Source organism: Poecilia reticulata, chromosome 14, assembly GCF_904066995.2.
Source record: "Poecilia reticulata chromosome 14, P_reticulata-male-v2, whole genome shotgun sequence".
Taxonomy (NCBI): Eukaryota; Metazoa; Chordata; class Actinopteri; order Cyprinodontiformes; family Poeciliidae; genus Poecilia; species Poecilia reticulata.
The window spans coordinates 3,051,198-3,070,471 of record NC_088843.1 but is presented as its reverse complement, the minus strand read 5'-3'; the positions used below and the strand labels follow the sequence as shown (position 1 = coordinate 3,070,471).

Here is a 19,274-nt window from a genome sequence, read left to right as displayed (position 1 = left end):
TAATAATAATAATAATTATAATAAATAGGCAAAGGAAGTTTATTTGTATACCAAATTTAAGCAACAAAAAAATTTAACCTGTCAATTTAGGTGGATTTTTAAACTTATTTAACCATTATTTTGTAGAAAGTCCCTTGAGAAAAAAATCTCCTTTTTGAGGGGGACCTGGATGTGAACCAGGTCTTTATAGATTAGCAATTTTGCAGTCCTTTTACAATTATCAGATTTTTTTTATTGCCTTATTTTCATTTAACTTATCAATCATAAAATAAAAAAATACACTAATATTTATGGTTATAGCTTAATAATATATAAAAAGAGAAGTTGAACTAATATGCATACTTTTACAGGCCTGTAAACATAGGAACAGAAAGAAAATAAAGCAAATGTGGATGGGTCTTGAAACATTTTATTGTATCTTTGTGTAAAAGAAAAAGACAGCAACAGTACCTGTGACACTTTGTAAGCTCGTGTGTTGGAGTGGGTATATCTCGGACTGCTTTCCAGTCAAGTCTTATTGAGGATTCCTGTACCTAAGTAGCACAGGGAAGGTGGTGCCTATGTGCTTTTGGTTGTAATGGTGACAGACAATCTCTACGTCATAGAAACTGAACTGCACTTTGACGCGCTCATTTGGTGAGATGAGGAAACTGAGAGTGTAGAGGGCAAACTCAAACTCAGGACTGACGCCGATGAAGATGCTGCCCTTGGGCTTTATGCCGTTCTTCCAGCTGAACTGTAATGCCAGGATGTGTTTGTTCTCGTCAGGCTATGTTGAAGATTAAAAAAGGGGAACAGATGGGATTGAGCAATTTATGTGTACAAATCTAAATGGACATAATCAATTCTTAAGTGGATGTTATACCTGAGGAGAATTTGCTGTGACACTGTAGCCTTTGTAATCAATGTGACCCAGCTTTTCTTGTATGTACAGCTGGATCCAGTTGTGAAAACCAATGACAGTCCGCCCTCCTCTTGTCTCCCCAACAAACACATGTTCAAATCCTGAAGAGTCTGGCCTGTGGGCAGAAACAGGAACATAAGATCAGTAACATGTTTGCCTTCATGTTACTATAAAGATTCCTTTTTCTGTTAAACAGCAAAGAAAAAAGTCTAAACAAAATATGGAATCACCTAAACTATTTTTAAGCTGCAGCTAGCACGCCTGTGGATCCACTGCTTATGAACATGATGGGCTTTAATTGTATTTTATGGCAGCTTCGACGTTTCTGAGACGTATTCTCTGTGTGAGGTGGTAGCCATCATGCTGTTAGATTCCTTATATTGAGTTATATTTACATGCTGTGTCAGTTACCACCCACCTGCTGGATCCTTTTCTCGCATAGAGTTCAAACCAAATTCTGTAGAGCTGCTCCTTGAATTCTGTGTCATCTTGAGGAGAGAGCTGCTTCTCCACCAGGTGTTTATGAGCAATCTAAAACCAGTAAGCACAAGTTTGTTTTCAGTGTTCTGTCATATTTCATTCACATTGAACCATACTGATTGGTGACAATTACACTAATTTATTTGAAGAACTTATCAAGCAAAAACTTGATTAAACAATAATTGCTCTGACTGTTTACATTTAAAGCTGCAGTACGTAACTTCTATAAAAATTTTTAAAAAATCAAGCCCCTCTGCCTTCTCCCAGTGGAGAAGGCCAATTGCAGTTATATGCCAATCAGTCAGAAACAACCAATCAGAGCCAGGAGGAGGGTCTTAGCGCTGTCAATCACTCTCATTCTCACCTCCCACTTTCTCTCAGCTATGCTGAGAACTGGTTCACCACCAAATAGCCAGCCGTGACTGCTAAGGCTTGTAAGCATGTCACTGATAACAGTGGATAAAGGGTTTTCCTGGAACAGTACGTTGTTTCTCCAACATTAGCACATTGAGCAGCATTGATCGACAGTGCTAAGACCCTCCTCCTGTCTCTGATTGGTTGTTTTTGGTCAAAAGTAGTGCATTTTTTCATATGGCAATAGAAGTTCAGAGGAGATCAACCTTTTTACAGATTATCTGTCTCATACTATACTGTCACGACATAATAATAATTTTAATAAATATGTAAAAAGCCTATTTTTTATCAAAGTTACATACTTCAGCCGTAATAGGTCCATTTCCAGTACCTTCATAGTGCGAGTCTGAATGACGGCATCCAGGAACCTGTGGTTCTCGGCCACTTCCTCAGCAGTTACAATCTCTGGCTCACCGGTGTCACTTTCATAGTTATCCAAAAGGGAGATAAAGGCTGCAGAATCAAATCAAGTTTATTTTTCCCATTATGTTTAGGTCCACATGTGCTACAGCAAATTATGTAATGTTTAAAGCTGTCCAATCCCAGAAACACGAAGATTACACAGAGACAAGTCAGCCAAGCAGAAATCCTCTGAGCAATCCGTTGAGTGCTGAATAATTTCAGAAAATAAAATAAGAAAGAAAAATAAATTGGCCTTTTTCTGACTCCATTTTGCTCTAGAAATACCTTTCTTTTCTGAAATAAAAATCTTATCAGATGTGAAAGAAGATATTCATTTTTCTTCAGACCTATGCATGCTGTGTGATTATGCAATAACTGTGGTGTAGTTTCCCTTTAAGAGGAGGTGATTTTTGTGCATGACATGATTGCAGCAATTCAGATGTTTGTTAATTAGACTGTTGCATAAGTGGTGGAAATGTTTCCACTAATGTTTTTTTTACAACCTCAAAGGTTCATGTATTTTACCAGGATTTTTTTGTGAAAGACCAGCAGATTACAACATATTTGTGAAGATGAATTATGCATAGTTTTTATGACTATCTGGAAAGTTTAGAGTATTTAACCTACTTTATTCTGATACCCATAGATAAAACCCAGTGAAACTTTAAAAACACACCTAATTAAAAAGGGTCCACCTGTGTGTGTTTACAAGGCATGTGTGAAAGAGCTGCCATACTTTTTGATAACAGAAAGCTTGTAGCAGTAAAAATTTGAGCACTGACCTAAAAATGTCTCCTTTTTGAAAATATTCTCATCAACAAATGTAAATAAAGGAAGTCCTGCCCTGTCGTTGCTCTCATTGTCACCCATGCTGTCTCCAGCTTTGCCCTGCAGCAGAGAGAAATCATCAAATGATCACACTTTATGTTTCACTTCAAAAACCCACAAAGATCCTTAACTACTGCTTTTAACCAATGTTGATTATTAAGGTACATTTTAAACTGAGAGTATTTCAGATTAGAAAATGCAAATATATGCACTTGAGAATGGTACAAGTGCAAATATAACATATTTATCTTAATCTGGATTTCCATGAGTGTGGTGTACCTGCAGAGAAATCCTGTAGTCTTTTCCAGGTTTGAGTCGGTTGACGTCATTGTCCCAAATCTCCTGAACTATAGCCGACAGCTCTCTGTCACTCTCAATCATCATACAGCGACTCCTTGTGCTCCTTCAGTCTCCGTTTCCTTCTGTTCGCAGTGCTACAGCGTTTAATGTCTCAGCCAAACTCCAGAGGTATGCAAAATCTAGATATTCTGAATTAGTAAAATAAAAAATGCATTAGTTTCAAACAGATCATGTATAATTAAAACAAGATGTTTACACACACTGAATACAAAGGCAAAAACTTTTTTATCTCACTGTCAGATATCAAATCTGACTTCCCTTTTTTGTTTAGGTCAGTTAGAATTACCAAAATTATTTATACTTTATATTTATACTAGAACAATAGGAGAGATATATTTTTTTGAGAATTTTCAATTACTTTCTCTTTAAGAGCTTACATACTCAAAAATCACCTACATGATTTTATGCAAGCATTTTTCTGCAAACCTATGTTTGCTCTGTGATGCATTGGTTTGCACTTTTCCTTTTCTTTAAGTGCCTGAAATCCTAATTTGAGGCAGAATTGTATTGACTTAATTGCTGCTGGAGGGATGGGTACGCTTTACTAGATAAAGAAGGACCATTATAAAGAAATATTACCCCCCACCCCCCACTCACCAGCTATATATTAGGAAGTTAAAGTTTGAGCACCAATCTCCCAAGTGAACAATGATCCAAGCCAGCTTTGGTGTAAAGCCGGGTAGGAAAAACAAAAACAATGTTTTGGACGGACCATCAGAAAGGCTGAATTTTAACTCTGAAATTATGAATTCAAAATTCAAACAATCTATTGTAAAAAGCTTGTGGATGGATACACAAAAGGTTTGAGCCAATAAGTCATAGATTTGAAAAGGTAAGTCATTATTTTTGGTAATCCTAATTACATAAAAAAAGAAATTGTCTTAATTTAATGTTTTACAAGGAAAAAAAAAAAGTTATGTCTCATTTTTCCAATTTTTCCTATTTTAACTAGTTTGCCACAATTAAAACTTCAGTTTTGATGTATGGAAATCTAATCCAACATTCAAAAAGAATTTCATGTATTTTACAGGTAAAGAACGCCCAAATCATGGCCGAACGTCGAGCTCTAAGAGTTCAGCATAAGGCGGCAGCTCTGTAAGCATCAAAACTCACTGACCTGCTTCTTTCAGTCCCGATCTGCTTCTCTGAACCAACAAGGAACAACTGGTGACTGATGTGTGGAAGTTTCTGTGTAGGCCTGGTGCTCCCAGTACTGGTTCTTTGAGTTTCTGACTGCAGGAGTCTTTCATGGTAAAGGCCCAGCCAGTCAATCAGTCATTCATTGACTATGTAAAAGGACAGGAGGGGGGACGAGTCAGGGGATGGGGGCAGGACAGGAGAGAGGGGCCGTTAAAAAAGCATTTTCTACAGTCAGCAACTCTGGCCAAAGAGATTACACAATGATGTCTCTTTTCAGGTTCAGCTAAAACGGAGGCTCTTTGTTCTTTTGATGTTTCATTGTTTCCCTCTCTGCCACAGCATCACCTCTGGATTACAGGGTAAATACGGGTCATGTTTCAGGTAACAAGGTGCTGCTGGGAACTTGGGGTTAATCTAATCATCCAAAGAGGGACAAAATGCCAACTATGCTACCAGAAAATGCAAACACAAAGGCAAAAATTCCCTGTTCTGCTTTGCTACTATTTCTGATAGTCATGTTTATTTATATAGCACATGAAGCATCACAGTGGTTCAAGGTGCTTTAAACAGAATGTTACAAAGTTATAAAGAAAACACAGTAAACAATTGAACAAACATTACATTTTGATGAGGGCCATCACCAAAATCATACACATCAAACATGTTGGTCAGTGTTTCATTAATTATGGTTAAAAAACAATTCAAAACAGGCGGGTTTTAGTTTCTACTTATGGAACTCAATATTTCATTTGTTTTGCAGTTTTCTGGAAGTTTGTTATATTGTCCAAATTTCAAACAGTCAGATAATATATTTTATTATAAAATTTGGTTAAATTTAAAGAAAATAATACACCCCCATTAATGAACTATATTTTGTTCTTGTGGAGAATGATATGCAAATATGTGTCATGCCATGTGGAATCAAGAAATCAGCTATTTTCTTTAAAACTGTATCTGTAGCAAATGATTGTTGGACAGATGGTGTCTAGAAAAAGACATGCTGGTTTTAAATTCAGCACTTTGTTCAGTTTGATAGCCAGCTGCTTGTAATACATGTTTTTTCTTTACTACTTTGCTTTAAATTAATGAAAAAGTTGTGCTGAATTACTTTAACTTGAAATCTTAATGCAATCTAACTTGTTTGGGTATCTATCAACCAGTTCAGAACATTTTCTGGGAAAATTGTGCGTTTTAAGATGAATGCAATATCTTAAGAAGCTTAGGTAAATTAGAAACAAAATAAATCTGATGAAAATGTAAAATATCAGCCTGAATGTTAGAAGCTGACGTGGTAGGCAAAGTGGTGACACCTGACATGTTGGGCTTAGAAAGCAAATGGTAGAAGATTTCAATTTCTGTGTATGTGTGGAGGTGAACTCAAAGGTCGTTGCAATGTTTTCAGAGCAAATAAGAAGAGTAACGGTGTTATGCAGAAAAGAAAAAGGTCACAAACTGTTTATTGGAATATTTATTTTTTTAGTGCATTGAACGTCATTCTGTGTTCTTACAAGAGAAATGAACAGAGTGTTGATGTGAACTTGGGACAAAATTCCATCATATGCTTTTTAAGGCTAAGCATCCAGATTTGTTTCTTCTAATCTGAACCAGCTTCAAACCATCACACAAGATGCTAAAACTGTTGCGTTGGGTTCCTTTATAACAGAAATGTAAAGTAAACATTTGGTATCTTTTTAAATTTTTGCCTCTTTTTTCTCTGTAATTATTTGGCATTATTAAATTAAAAAAAAGAAACATAGTAAATCTAATGTAGCCAACCACAAACTCCTGTTTTTTCATGCCCACTATAGCTCAAGCTGCAAACTGAAGAAGCCAATGCACTGAACTTTACTACACGCTCAAACTGTTCATAATTTCATTGTGCTATGACTTTGTCATTATAGAGAGAGAAATTTCTGTTTTGGACACGTAGCTCATATGACAGAAATATTATTAAAATCGATGTTGAATTTGGAAAAAAAAAAGTTGCTGTGTTTTACTTTTGACATGTGGAGACAGGCTATAAGGCTAGGCTCCTTCAATTTTTTAATTAAAACATTCAGTAGATTCTCCATATTTAGCTGGTTGCTATAAGGCCTATGACATAAAGAAATGATTTGCTACGAGACAAGACAGGACATAGTCTATTTGATTAATCGTCTATATGACGGTACAAATTATTCCTTACTTTGCAAATCTTTCACTGACTTCAGATTTAATGTTTAAAATAGTTTCATAATCAGAACCCTTGTTAGACCATTAACCAATGTAGCTTATTAGTGAAAGGTAAAGGCAAACAGAAAAGATGCTAAACTTTTCTAAAATCCCTGCAGTTGTTTGCCATCTGTTCAGGAGACCTATGTTGTTTATTTAATTTATATTATGAGACCTGTATAATTTAAATACAATGGCTGTGACTTTACATAGCTGATTGTCTTCCTGTCCTCTCTATGGCATGACAATGTTCAAAACACTGTGTTTAAAGTATGTGGCTGTGGTGGCGTTTCAGTTCCAGCGTAGATGAATCCATGGCCATGTGATGAAGGATAAAGTGCATTTAGATGTACAGCTGAGAGGCGGCGCTGGTGTCAGTCCTCCTCATCGCTCCAGAATTCATCATCATCCACATCGACACCATGGAAGAGTCTGCAGGGCAAAACAGCCAGACAGCTTAACTACTGCATAAACACACTGGCCATCGATCTCGACACACTCTAGACTTCCTCATATGCAAGTCTAGAGGTACAATGAGCTTCATAAGGGTTATTTATGACAGGTTTTAGGCAGCTCCTCTGGTCAGACATGGTTGAACTTCATTTTCACAAGAACTGGACATGGATAACATTCAATAATGTTGCCATTGCAATTTTCTAAAAATCTGCTTGAGAAACTGGTTTAGTATTTAAAAAGGGGCTAGATTTTTTAAAAAAGTTGAAAATTGAGGAATATAAATATAAAATATAATTAAATGAAATATAGAACCTAGTGTATAAAAGTAGTATATGGTATATGTAAGGCTTAAATGTAGTTTTTTTTTTCGTTTCCTTTAAACATTTTAGAACAATTTAAGTTTGTCTTGTTTTCAAACATCGCATAGGATTTAAGGAAAAAAAAAAAAGGACTGCAGCATAATTACACTAAAATTGAGTTATTCCTCAGGAAACAAGATGAATATGTGAAAATGTACTTTTTGCTCAATGTTAAGGATTATAAACCAATTATGATGATTGATAGAGATTTTTGGTAATCATTTTGTTGTTACTTCAGGTTAAAGTGTTCTCTTGTTTAAACTGTATGTGGAACTGACCTGAAGTCACAGCTGCCTGTTATCTTCATGTGAAACAGTTTGACCGAGATTTGAACCGGGCTCAGATCGTAGGCCAGATGTTAAATTGTTTTACGACCTTTGCTGTTTTTCCTCTGCTGTCTATCTTGCCTATCCTCCCTCTTTGAAGTTTGAGAATAAAAGACAAGCTGTATCCAAAGAGAAGCAGAACGCTCTGTGAACAGCTCTGAGAAGCAGTTGACAGAGTCTTCTCCTTTTGCTTGCAGAAGTTTAGTCATAAATTCATATACGTTGTCTGTGGTTCTTTTATGTAGGTTCTAGGAAAATACCTATCATTTTGGTGCCGAAACCCGGGATCTCTCATACCGACCGCTGTCAGGCAGAGGAAGACGCGCTGAATCCATGCATGGCCAGAAGTCATTTGGACCTGGAAAGAAAGACCCAGGAAGTAGAATTCTTCGCTGGGCCAGCGCCGTAGGTCCGACTTTGTCTGCCAACGGCGGAGTGACGAGATCCGACTGGACAACCCGAAAACTACAGAAACGTAGGTGAATTTTAAAATGGCTATTTTAGTGGTTTGAGTTCCCTTGTATGATGTCGCTCTGCTAAAACTCTGTGGTTTGAGAATCCTTGTATGATGTCGCTCTGCTAAAACTCTGTGGTTTGAGAATCCTTGTATGATGTCGCTCTGCTAAAACTCTGTGGTTTGAGAATCCTTGTATGATGTCGCTCTGCTAAAACTCTGAGGTCTGAGAATCCTTGTATGATGTCGCTCTGCTAAAACTCTGTTCGAGGAGACCCCATAAGGGCACGTCCTCAGGCGGATAGGAAGCTTGTCATTGCTGTGTGGTTTTGATTTTTTGATGGGTAAAATGACTGGTGCTGAGTTTCTGACAAGGCAAAAACAGATAATGTTGCGCTAAATCATAGAGTCATTACTGTGCTTATATTGCTGGTTTGCTACTGCTGCTTTGTGTGTGTGAGAGTGATTGGAGGTTTAAATACCGCTCTGTATTTTACCTCATATAAAACAGTGGATTTAAGCAGCAAACCTCTTGTGGATGCAATAGGCAAGATTCTCCCACTCGAAAGAGTCGAAGCGGGGAATACCACAACAAGGTATTTTAATTGCTGGCCCACTGAAAAGAGCTCCAGTTCATAGGACTCCCTAGGAGTCAACGAACCTGGACCAAATTTAAATAATTCAAATAAATAATATTTTTAAGCTGAAATTGCAAGTGTTTTAAATATGGGAAATAAACATTCTTGTAATTCATCACTCGGTAAGGGCGCCGATGGAGATGAAAAGTACATGCTGTCCAGGTTTCCTGGTAGCACTGTACACAAAAAATGGAGAAAGAAATACAAAATAGATGGAAAGCTAAAAATTGATCAATGGCAAACAATTGTGGGAATTTTGGAGAGTAGTGTAGAAAGAAAAATGGGAATAAAAAAAAAAAATCTAAAAAGGAGAATGAGCTGAGGTGTGCTAAATTATGGTTAAATGAATCTAAAAACTTAATTATAGAGAAGGAAGAAAATAAAGTAATTCCAAGCACACGGAATGCTGCAGCGGTGCAGGGAGAGCAAGCTCCTGCAGCCACCTCTCCCCTGGCTGCTTCAGCAGCTCCGTCTGCCCCAGTATCAGCCGCTGCTGTTCCAGCAACACGACTGTATCCTTCCCTAAAGGAAGGGACACAAAACTTATATATCTTTAGACCCTGTACCTTAGAAGAGGTCAGGAAAGCTGTGAAAGGATCAGATGTTTTTCACCTGGAGAAATTTGGAGGTTATATACCTCTGCCTTTTCCAACGACCGGACAAAAGGCCGTGGAAGAGACAGAGGCAGAGGAGGTCACGATAGGCGAGACCCCAAAATAACACCCCACAAAATCTACGGTATTCAAAAGGCTGCTGGATTTGTGGCAATATTGGTCACTGGGCAAGAAACTGCCCTTCAAAGAATGTTGCACGGGGCGACAAGAGGGGTGGTGGAGTGAGGAGACCACAAATAGGAGAAATCTCAGCATAATCAGACTTACCACACACCAAAAACACAAACCCCCAGTCCAAATTGATGAAATGCTAGAGACATGTGCATGCAGTTTAAGACGTTAAGTAAAACCATAAAAGAAATTGAATTCCTGCAAGAAATCATGTATGCAAAATAATTTTTAATACTACAAAATTTGGTTTAAACCTCACAAGTGAGAAATAATTTGTTTTAAGAAATACTGGTGTTTGTTTTGTTTTTCTTTTTTTGAGCATTCCTACACCTTTGAAGAAAAACCAGTAAAGAGAGGTCTCACTGAAATAAAGCATGGGAACAACTTCTTTGTATGCTAAAAGTGGAATCATGAAGGAGGAGAAGCAGGAAAAATAAAACTAAATAATAAAATTGTCCTCAGAGAACAATGTTTAATGTATTGTGTCGGAATAATATTATAACACCAACTTGGTGAAATGATTCTTAGCTGTCTATCTGGAGGGGTCAGCGGTCAGAGTAAGGTACCGACCTGGACATTGTCCAGCCTCGTAACTCTTAGGCCTTGAGAGGAGGGCTGCCCGCTGACTTCACAGTCTGCAGCACTGAGATCAACAAATTTAGAGAAATCCATTGTTCTCTGGTGAGACGTGTCTTAGATGAAGTTAACTTAAACTTACATTCTACATTTTACAAGTTAATGGTGAACATGATGAAAGAGACTACAGCTTTTAACATGTTTCATGTTTATATGTGTTTGAATAAGGAAATGGTTTATGACTTCTTAAAAAGTTGGATAATAAGTGGCTAAAAGCTATACGATGAAAAGAAAAGAAAGTTATAATTGACTCTTATTTGCTTCTTTCCTTTTCCTCTGTCTGAGCCTCGCTGCGCTGCGTCTGACCTCTGACCTCAGCTCAGATCTGTCTTGCCAATCAGATGACGTCCCTCCTTTATCACCAGCCAGTTGATAAAGAAGCGAAAAAGGACAGGACGATTTTTACCAACTGGACACTGAAGGCAATAAAGTGTCCACTGGTCCTAATTCCTTGACATCTGGGAACTGCCATGCAGCAAAACTACTGTATGGAGTCCTGCTAGACGTTTGGAAAAAGAAAGCAAACTGAACTGTTTGCCGCTTGTTTCATTGGTGGACTAAGGGACGGTCTGGACAACTTATAAATAATCCAACACCAGAGCCAGTTGGACTGACAGGGAGATGGAGGAGGGGCAGAGGGAGGACCAGCTGCAGTGACGCTAGCAGCAGGAGGAGAAATGCGAGATAAGTTATACACACACACTGCTGTGATACACACACTGCTACTGTAATGAGGACTTGCTTGTTTACTTACTAGCAGGAAAGAATTATCTAGCTAGAAAAGGACATATTGAAGGTTTTTAGGTACAATGTTAAACAAAATCATCCATTTTGTACCCATTAACTCAGTCCTTAACAGAAGGACCAGTGATCCTCTTAGGGCCCACGAGCCATAGATTGGGAAACTGTGAAGGAAAAAACTGTAATGGTTACAAGTTAAGAAAGGAAAAAAAACTGAGTGTGATACGGCTAAATTACACCAACTAAAATTATTAGATTCAAAACTAATAATGATTTGCAAATGTTTTATTTTCTTTGAAATAAATATACAAGTTTGGAACTAAATTAAACATATCTAAGTGTTGAAATTAATTGATATTGCAGTGTTGAAATACTATGGAGTATTTCTTTGCATTTAACTGAAACGCTTAACTTAGAGTTTAATTATATAAAGAATCTATAAATTGATTGGGATTGTGTTTGTGTGTTTTATATTGGGATGAATGACAATTGTTTTGAGAAGAGAGAAATTTTACTGCTAAATTGAGTAACGGATAAAATTATTGACCATTTAATTTAAAATATAAAAAACCATTGTTAACTGGTCTGAAATGCGAGGTTAAGAGAAAGTCTGAGACTTTAAGCAACCTTGTAAACGGCTACTAAAACCTGATGATTGTGATTAAAAGCAACATTTTCTAGACTTCAGTCTAGAACATTTTAATCCAGATTTGATTGATAGTCAATAAATTTAAAAAGAAATGGAAAATTAGAGGATTTGAGGTTTTGGTTTAATTTCAGGATGGTCATTTTTATTTAGGAAGAGTTATGCTTTGATGAATTTGATAACATCTACAGGGAAACCAGTCACCCATGCATCCTTGCTTAAGAATCTTTTGCAGGCCATATATTTACCAGCTGAACTAGCAGTTTGTAAGTGTGCAGTGCACACCACGGAACAGAATGAGGTTTCAAATGGCAATAGATTAGCTGATAAAGTAGCAAAGGAAGCTGCAACTGGGAAGCATGGGGGAGACAATTTCTCAATACAGATAGAAGATCCTCAAGTAATAGACAAAGCTGTGTTAAAAGACATGCAAGATAATGCTCCAAACGCAGAAAAACAAAGTGGATAACTAAAAGGGCGACACTGAATGATGATAACATTTTTTCAGTAAATAGAAGTCGGTCCTTCCAAACTCTCTATTTAGAGCGGCAGCGATTTTGACACATGGACATTGTCATGTGTCAACAGGGGGATGATCTCTATGCTACAACAGCATTTTACCACATATGGATTAAATTCTTACTTAAAAATTTTTGTACTGCATGTCCAGTTTGTGTCAGAAACAATCCTCAAGGAAACATTAGACCAAGAAGAGGAAGTTTCCCAAAACCCTCATCCATTTCAAACAACGCATATGGACTTTATTGAACTCACACAAAGTGGACCACATAAATATTGTTTGGTGATGATTGATGCTTTTTCTAAAAGAGTTGAAGTAGTTCCAGCAAAGCCTGCTTTTGACATAATTTATGGGAGAGCCTACATATTGCCTCTGTTTGCTCCAGACTTACAGAAAGCTGATGAAGAACAAACATTGGTAGATTATATGATCAGGATCCTGAAACAGAAAGAGGTGTTAAATGCAAATTTACTGCCGTCTGACTGTTCTCCTCTACAGGAAATAAATAAAACCACCCCCATCCAGCCAGGAAACTGGGTCTACATAAAGGTCATAAAAGAACCCTTCCAGGTGCTGATGACCACACCAACAGTCGTAAAGACCCAGCTGGATACATCTAAGTCACTGCAAGCTGCAGAGAGTGTTTGAACCCCTAAGTAGGCGGAGGGAGGAAGGCCGGACTTCAAAGGGGGGCTATTTTTTAGGGTAGCTCGTCTCAAACCCGGTGAAGAAACGCTTAAGATTCCCCCGTCTTTAGTATGGGGGTTCTGACATCTCTGTGCGCCGAGCAGCAATGGGGACTCCATATGCCAGATGGATCTTCTACTGCGCTGTGACTGCAGCATCAACCTGTGGTGGAAACTAATGAATAGAACCGCGTACGAGGGACATGCTGTGAACTGCTATGTGTGTGCGCAGCTGCCAATCGCCACACACAACTCAGGTCTGCGTGTAGGACACATCACGGATGACAAACAGATGTGTCTCTATGGCCTGAGCACACAACCACGACTCAGCGTCCCCATGCCAAAGGGATGCAAACGGTGAAAAATGACTATTCTGTTCTATTTCAGATAGGAGATGCCGTGAAGGAACTTTTTGGATCTATGAACTGTTCCTTTAATGCTGACGTATTTCCATTTCCACTAACCGCATGGAAAATACCAGAGACCATTTCTTTAGCAGAAGCTAAACCCGGGTCTCTGAGGAGCTGCGTGTTCAACAACGGACACGTTTCTCTTGGGATGTTACCTTGAAACTTGTGTAACAAGGTTTACACCCACTGTGAACCGACACAGGATTTCATCGACTGCACAGCCTGCAGGGGTCAAAGGATGACTCCACACTGCAAAGTCTGGAAGGACAACCCAGACTGTGACAACATGCTTCAGGAGAGGAGTTTCAACATCACAGATCGGACATTGGACGACAGGAGACAACGCTGTGCAGTACCATAGTGCCAGGAGACTATGGTTCACGGGTGATTGCAGACTGGTACTTCCTGTACCTGATTGTACTCATCAGGAAAGGACGACACATTCTGGCTGTCTGCTCCAAGCGTGATGCCTGAGGTCAAACGCTGGGGAGGCCTCACAACAGACACTGGAGTTCCATGGGAAATCAGGATTTGGACCGGAGGTGAAAAGTTCATGCAGAGCATGTTCCCAGGAGTTGGATTAGGAGAAGTTCAGGACCACGTTGAAATCAACAGATATGGATTACTGCAACTCATCAACAGCACACACCGGCTGGCAAACGGCTCCATGAGAGGGCTGACTGAACTGAGAAACATGGTTTTGCAAAATCGTATTGTGCTGGACCTGCTCACAGCCTCTCAGGGAGGTGTTTGTAAAATCATTGGCCCAGCGTGTTCCTGACGAAACAGGAACTGGTGGAACTATTTCTGATGCTCTACATGGCCTGGAGGAACTTAAACATTGTGTAGACGGTGCTACGCGAGGATCACATTTTTCCTTTTTGATTTGTTTTCATGGTTCATGTCTGGTCCATGGTGGACTTTACTGTTAAAGCTCGTGACACCTATTCTGATTGTTTCGGTTCTGTTCTGTCCTTTTAAGGTTTGCATTATTCCATACCTACGAAGTATGATGTTTAAGACAAGTAACACAACTGTTGTCAGTTATCAGCTAGCAAAGGCATCCTATGAGACGAATGAAGATGACTTGTTTTGAGATTCTGACGATTTTCTGTGCAATGATGATGTTCTGTAATCACTGAACGGATTAATTCATTTGCTGAATGATTCCTACACCAAAAATGTGAAAACAAGTGGTGTTAGGGATGAGGAAACTGCGTTTGATTTTTTGCTGTTTCTTTCTTTTGTTTTTGTTTATTTCATTTATTCATTATGATCATTGTGTAATTTTTATGTTTAGACTAGGACAAAAGATGTATATATTTTGCATTTCTTGGTTCTATTTTATTTCTTTTCTTTTCTATGCTTGGCTTTTGAATAAGGTTTACACACATGGTGAAATGATAAAAAGGGGGGAATGATAGAGATTTTTTGGTATTATCATTTTGTTGTTACTTTCAGGTTAAAGTGTTCTCTTGTTTAAACTGTATGTGTGAACTGACCTGGAAGTCACAGCTGCCTGTTATCTTCATGTGAAACAGTTTGACCGAGATTTGAACCGGGCTCAGATCAGGGGCCAGATGTTAAATTGTTTTACGACCTTTGCTGTTTTTCCTCTGCTGTCTATCTTGCCTATCCTCCCTCTTTGAAGTTTGAGAATAAAAGACAAGCTGTATCCAAAGAGAAGCAGAACGCTCTGTGAACAGCTCTGAGAAGCAGTTGACAGAGTCTTCTCCTTTTGCTTGCAGAAGTTTAGTCATAAATTCATATACGTTGTCTGTGGTTCTTTTATGTAGGTTCTAGGAAAATACCTATCAATGATGTGGGTGTTTTTTTCTTTAAAATACTCTAAGAACCTTGGTAGAGAGCAAGGTATTATGTTACTACAACAAAAACAGCATTTATTAGAACCTTTTCACCCATCCATACTGAAAGTGTCTATAAATGTGGATAAACCTGACAAGAGTGTCTTACTGGTTAAAGCAGGGTGAGTGTGGGTTGTTAAAATGGCTGTATGGGTTGACTTTGCTGAGGGCACCGAGGCACAGCCAGCAGAAGTACTGCTTACAAGACGTGCACGTCATCTTGTTACAGCCATCCACTTTCTGAAAGATACAAAGTGCCACAACATTATGTGAACAGACATAACTTGGATGGATCCATTTTTAAAGGTTCTGATGTCTTAAAGCATTGTAACCACCAGGGGGAGGTAAAGGCCACCTGTATGTTGGTTCCACAGCGGGGGCAGCATTTGCAGTTCTCCTTGAGCCAGTCTCTGCTGAAGGATTCCTCCACCGCTTTCTGGACCACCCTCTTCCCGAAGCGTTGCTCCATGAACTTCTTGCCCTCAGGCGTGGCTGACAGGTACTCATCTCTCAGACTACGCAGATCATCTGAGGAACAAACCAGAAGCTGAGACAGTTAGAAATTACATTTTCTGATTTCCAGTGGGGGTTTATTTGCATCTGTGTACATTTTACTTCAGCTCTGGCACATCTTTTCATTACAACTCATTTCAATCTTTCCACAGCCCCAACCCAATTGCCTCTTATTTGTAATATGCTACTTTTTCTTTTCTAATAAAGTTTCACTCCTGCAAACTATTTTCAACAGGAGTTAACTGTGTGGTTACCTGCTGTTATTTTACAATGAGAGACGCCATGGTATCCCAGCTTGCACAGCGTGCAGAAAGCGTACTGACAAGCCGAGCAAATGCCCATGGTTGTATCTGGCTCCACCATAACAGCCGTCCCACAGGAGTGACGGGGACAGTAGACGACGTCAGCCATGAGGTCCAAGCTTGACTGAAGGAGCAAACGGTCATACCGGGCAAACGACTCCTCGTCCACAAGCTGTTTCACCTGAATGAAAAAGCCGTGATGTGAGAGAACTGCTGATGTGAACTGAAAACGTAGAGAAAACTCAGTTAATCTGCCACTCTTACCTGTGACGGAGTGGCTAGTGAGGTACATTCGGGTTCAGGGCAGTTAAGGCACTGGACGTTGCCGTCCCGTATTTGAATCTGAAAGTACTCCGTCATGCACACCTTACAGTAAACATGTTGGCATCCCTTGAAGCAGAGACAGCTGGCACCCAGCTTGTCTGAAAAACAGATGCCGCAGCAGAACACCTTTCCGTCGAATGCCCTCTGCCGCTGCGCCTCGTCAAAGTCCAGGAGCTGAGGTAGGGGGTCCGAGTGTGGGTCCATCAGAACCACGGTGCGCGGGTCCGACTGAGAGGACGGTGAAAAGTGCTGGTCAGAGTTCTCTTTCTTCACGTCTGCTTTCTTCTCCTCTCGTTTTTCAGACTGGCTCATGCACTGTGTCCCAACTGGACAAAGAAAAAAAATATGTTTTTCCAAATGCCATTAATTTTTCTTATTCTTTAGCATAAAAGTACAGAAGGCTGAGCAAGAATTTTCTAATTCGTGGAAGATAAAAACATGTTAACATCTGATACACAGCCAAGTCACCAGTCAATCAAAGATTTATCTACCCCAAACCAGTTTGATATGAGTTTACTGTTGGAAAACTGACTGTGTCCGAGCTTCAACCATCTGACCCAAACTGGGAGCTTCAGGTTGCTGTTAAAATTATTTAGTCCTTTATCATTTTTACTCAAAGTTATATTGCAGACATGCAGACTCCCGGGTGAATTTAACAACACAGGAAAACATAAATACCTTTTGCTTCAGGGTCTGTTTTCCTCCGTTCACCGCCGCCCTTACTGCTGCTCCTGTTCAGTTCAAGAGGAGACTGGATGCTCAGAAAGCTCAGAGTCTCCTCTTTCAGGAACTGGATCCACATGAAAAGGACCTCAAAGCCCTGGTTTTCTTCCCACAACTCATCCAAGCGCTTGCACAGAGAACTCAGCTGAAATGATCAAATATCAAATATTACACAACATAACCTGTATTTGTAGATTTGAATAAAACTACCAGTCATGTTTCAGGAATATGGGAGAAAGCCGAAGTACCCAGAGAGAACTTGTTTTTGTCATATAAAGAACTATAAGAGTTGGCATGATGAGTCCAACCTGAGCTTTGGTCATCCATTTGGAGCTGAGTGAAAAAACCGGTGGAGATGTAGAAGGATAGTCTGCAGGAAGCTCGAAATTGAGCACCAAGGGAGGTAAAAAGCAGACATTATATTCAGCTGTCTTCTCTCCTGCAACAGAGAAGGGGGGTAATTAGCATTTCTTGTTGTGATATGAATAAACTGCACACCCACACCTTTACTGACGGATGTACCTTTCACCAGCAGCTTGAAATCGGGAGGGAGCTCCAGACACAGTTGTATCTCTCCGCCCTGAGCAGACTCTGCGCGGCGGAACTCCTCTTCATCATAGATACTTGCTAAAGCAAGCAGTTCATTCTCCTGGGCTTCCTTATCCTCAGACATTTACATACCTACAACAACAACAGTACAGGATCAATACGAGACGTAGTGGCCGTAGCAGCGCCTGTGATAACATAAACACTGTCAAAGTGAACTGCACCTAATCACCTCATGAATCTGACAATAAACTGTTAATTTACCAACTGGCTTAAACGGTTAAACATTGTGTCTTAAACTGCAAACCAGAAAGATAGTGAACACTATAAAAAATTAATAAATTACTACAGGCAACCCGCCTTTTGATGCAACTTAGCTTTAGCAAAGCTACGTTGTTATACAAAAGTTGGAGGACGCATTTACAACCCCTTAATATGTGTGCTAATAATGCAACACCGGCAAACATATTGTGTTTTAGAAGGTTGAACTCTGGCAACATTATTCAAACTGTCGATTAGTTTCCGACTTAGCTAACAAAACTTGAGATAGTCACTGCATGAGGCTAGCAAGCTCTGTTAGTTAACTGCGGCTTTGTTACTGCAGCTAAGTAGCAAAGCTAGGCCCTGTGTCATAACCACTGTTATGCAGATCAAAAATATTACAAATTATTTCACTGAAAAGTACACTGGAATTAAAATGAAGACGTTAACTACCTTATATGTCCCAAGTGCAAGTGACTTCTGTCCCCTTTGACTAGTTCTCGTCATGACGAGTCACTGTAGGTTCTTACAGCGCCACCTGCAGGAGTATGGAGCTCTCTGCTAGCGCAATAATGGCTGGACCTGTTCCTTATCAGTCCGCCGGCAAGCAATCCGGCTGACCGGCCAGGATGATGAGCGGCGAAGAACGATTTCACCGTACTCCTTTTTTTCATAATGTATGTACCTCTCAGGGGAGGATCAACATAATATAATAAATTTAACTTAGTAAAAAATATATCTACTTAAATTTACTTTGTGCATTTATAATTTTGATTAACTGTTATGACCTACGATCAACCATAAAGCTTTTCCAATAGACAAATATTCAAATATACTTCCTTTTTTACTGGGTGCACGGTTTTAAAAATATATATTTTTATACAATGTGTATAGCTTTTAATTTCTTCATATTTTAGATTGTTTTTTATTGGGAGCTTGCCATTTGCAATTTTGTTCTTCCTTGTTTGCTGGTTAAGTTAGACAAGTTGACATATTTGTTACAACTGTCACTATGTTGTGACAACATGGCATGACAGAAAATCTGTGAAAAGACCGAGCTCCTCTGCTAATGACAGAAATAAACAGTGCAGTCAGAAACAACCAATCACAACCAGGAGGCAGGTCTTAGCGCTGTCAGTTATGATCATGTAAGTGCTGCCCACAGCCTCCAGCTTGTTCTCTACTACTGTACAGCCTCTCCCAGTCACCAGAACATGTTTTGAATACTCAAGTTAGTTAATATGGCCTCCAATCACAGCAGATAAATGGATTCCCAAGAATGGAATGTAAAAATTGTTTTTTTATACAAGTTAGTATTTTGTTTATAATCTTTAATCCCTGTCA

The 19,274-nt window shown here is 39.2% G+C and overlaps 2 protein-coding genes across 2 annotated transcripts; both read right to left on the bottom strand.

The window, feature by feature from the left end:
- Positions 1–389: 389 nt before the first annotated feature.
- endou2 (endonuclease, polyU-specific 2) lies at positions 390–5,044 on the bottom strand. The gene is made up of 7 exons (XM_008426932.3): positions 4,506–5,044; positions 3,308–3,516; positions 2,983–3,088; positions 2,130–2,251; positions 1,323–1,435; positions 866–1,019; positions 390–769 (listed from the first exon to the last, which is right to left on the bottom strand). Exons 2-7 carry the CDS (start codon positions 3,410–3,412, stop codon positions 515–517), a joined length of 855 nt encoding a protein of 284 aa, XP_008425154.2. The 5' UTR covers positions 3,413–3,516; positions 4,506–5,044; the 3' UTR covers positions 390–514.
- A 937-nt stretch (positions 5,045–5,981) lies between these two features.
- On the bottom strand, positions 5,982–18,501 carry rnf14 (ring finger protein 14). Its single transcript, XM_008426931.3, has 9 exons — positions 18,384–18,501; positions 17,646–17,804; positions 17,432–17,562; positions 17,079–17,268; positions 16,341–16,726; positions 16,029–16,257; positions 15,617–15,789; positions 15,371–15,501; positions 5,982–7,171 (listed from the first exon to the last, which is right to left on the bottom strand). Exons 2-9 carry the CDS (start codon positions 17,794–17,796, stop codon positions 7,114–7,116), a joined length of 1,449 nt encoding a protein of 482 aa, XP_008425153.2. The 5' UTR covers positions 17,797–17,804; positions 18,384–18,501; the 3' UTR covers positions 5,982–7,113.
- Positions 18,502–19,274: the final 773 nt, after the last annotated feature.

Bases quoted from the DNA above. Each gene is read 5' to 3' on its own strand.
- endou2 (XM_008426932.3), bottom strand. From the start codon at position 3,412: ATGATGATTGAGAGTGACAGAGAGCTGTCGGCTATAGTTCAGGAGATT. The intron at 1,436-2,129 runs GTACTGGAAATG...TACTGGTTTTAG, and splicing joins TTCAGACTCGCACTATGAAG to ATTGCTCATAAACACCTGGT. The intron at 770-865 runs GTATAACATCCA...TCTTCAACATAG, and splicing joins TCACAGCAAATTCTCCTCAG to CCTGACGAGAACAAACACAT.
- rnf14 (XM_008426931.3), bottom strand. From the start codon at position 17,796: ATGTCTGAGGATAAGGAAGCCCAGGAGAATGAACTGCTTGCTTTAGCA. The intron at 17,269-17,431 runs GTTGGACTCATC...TGATCATTTCAG, and splicing joins AATGGATGACCAAAGCTCAG to CTGAGTTCTCTGTGCAAGCG. The intron at 16,727-17,078 runs GTATTTATGTTT...TTCTTTGTCCAG, and splicing joins AACAGACCCTGAAGCAAAAG to TTGGGACACAGTGCATGAGC.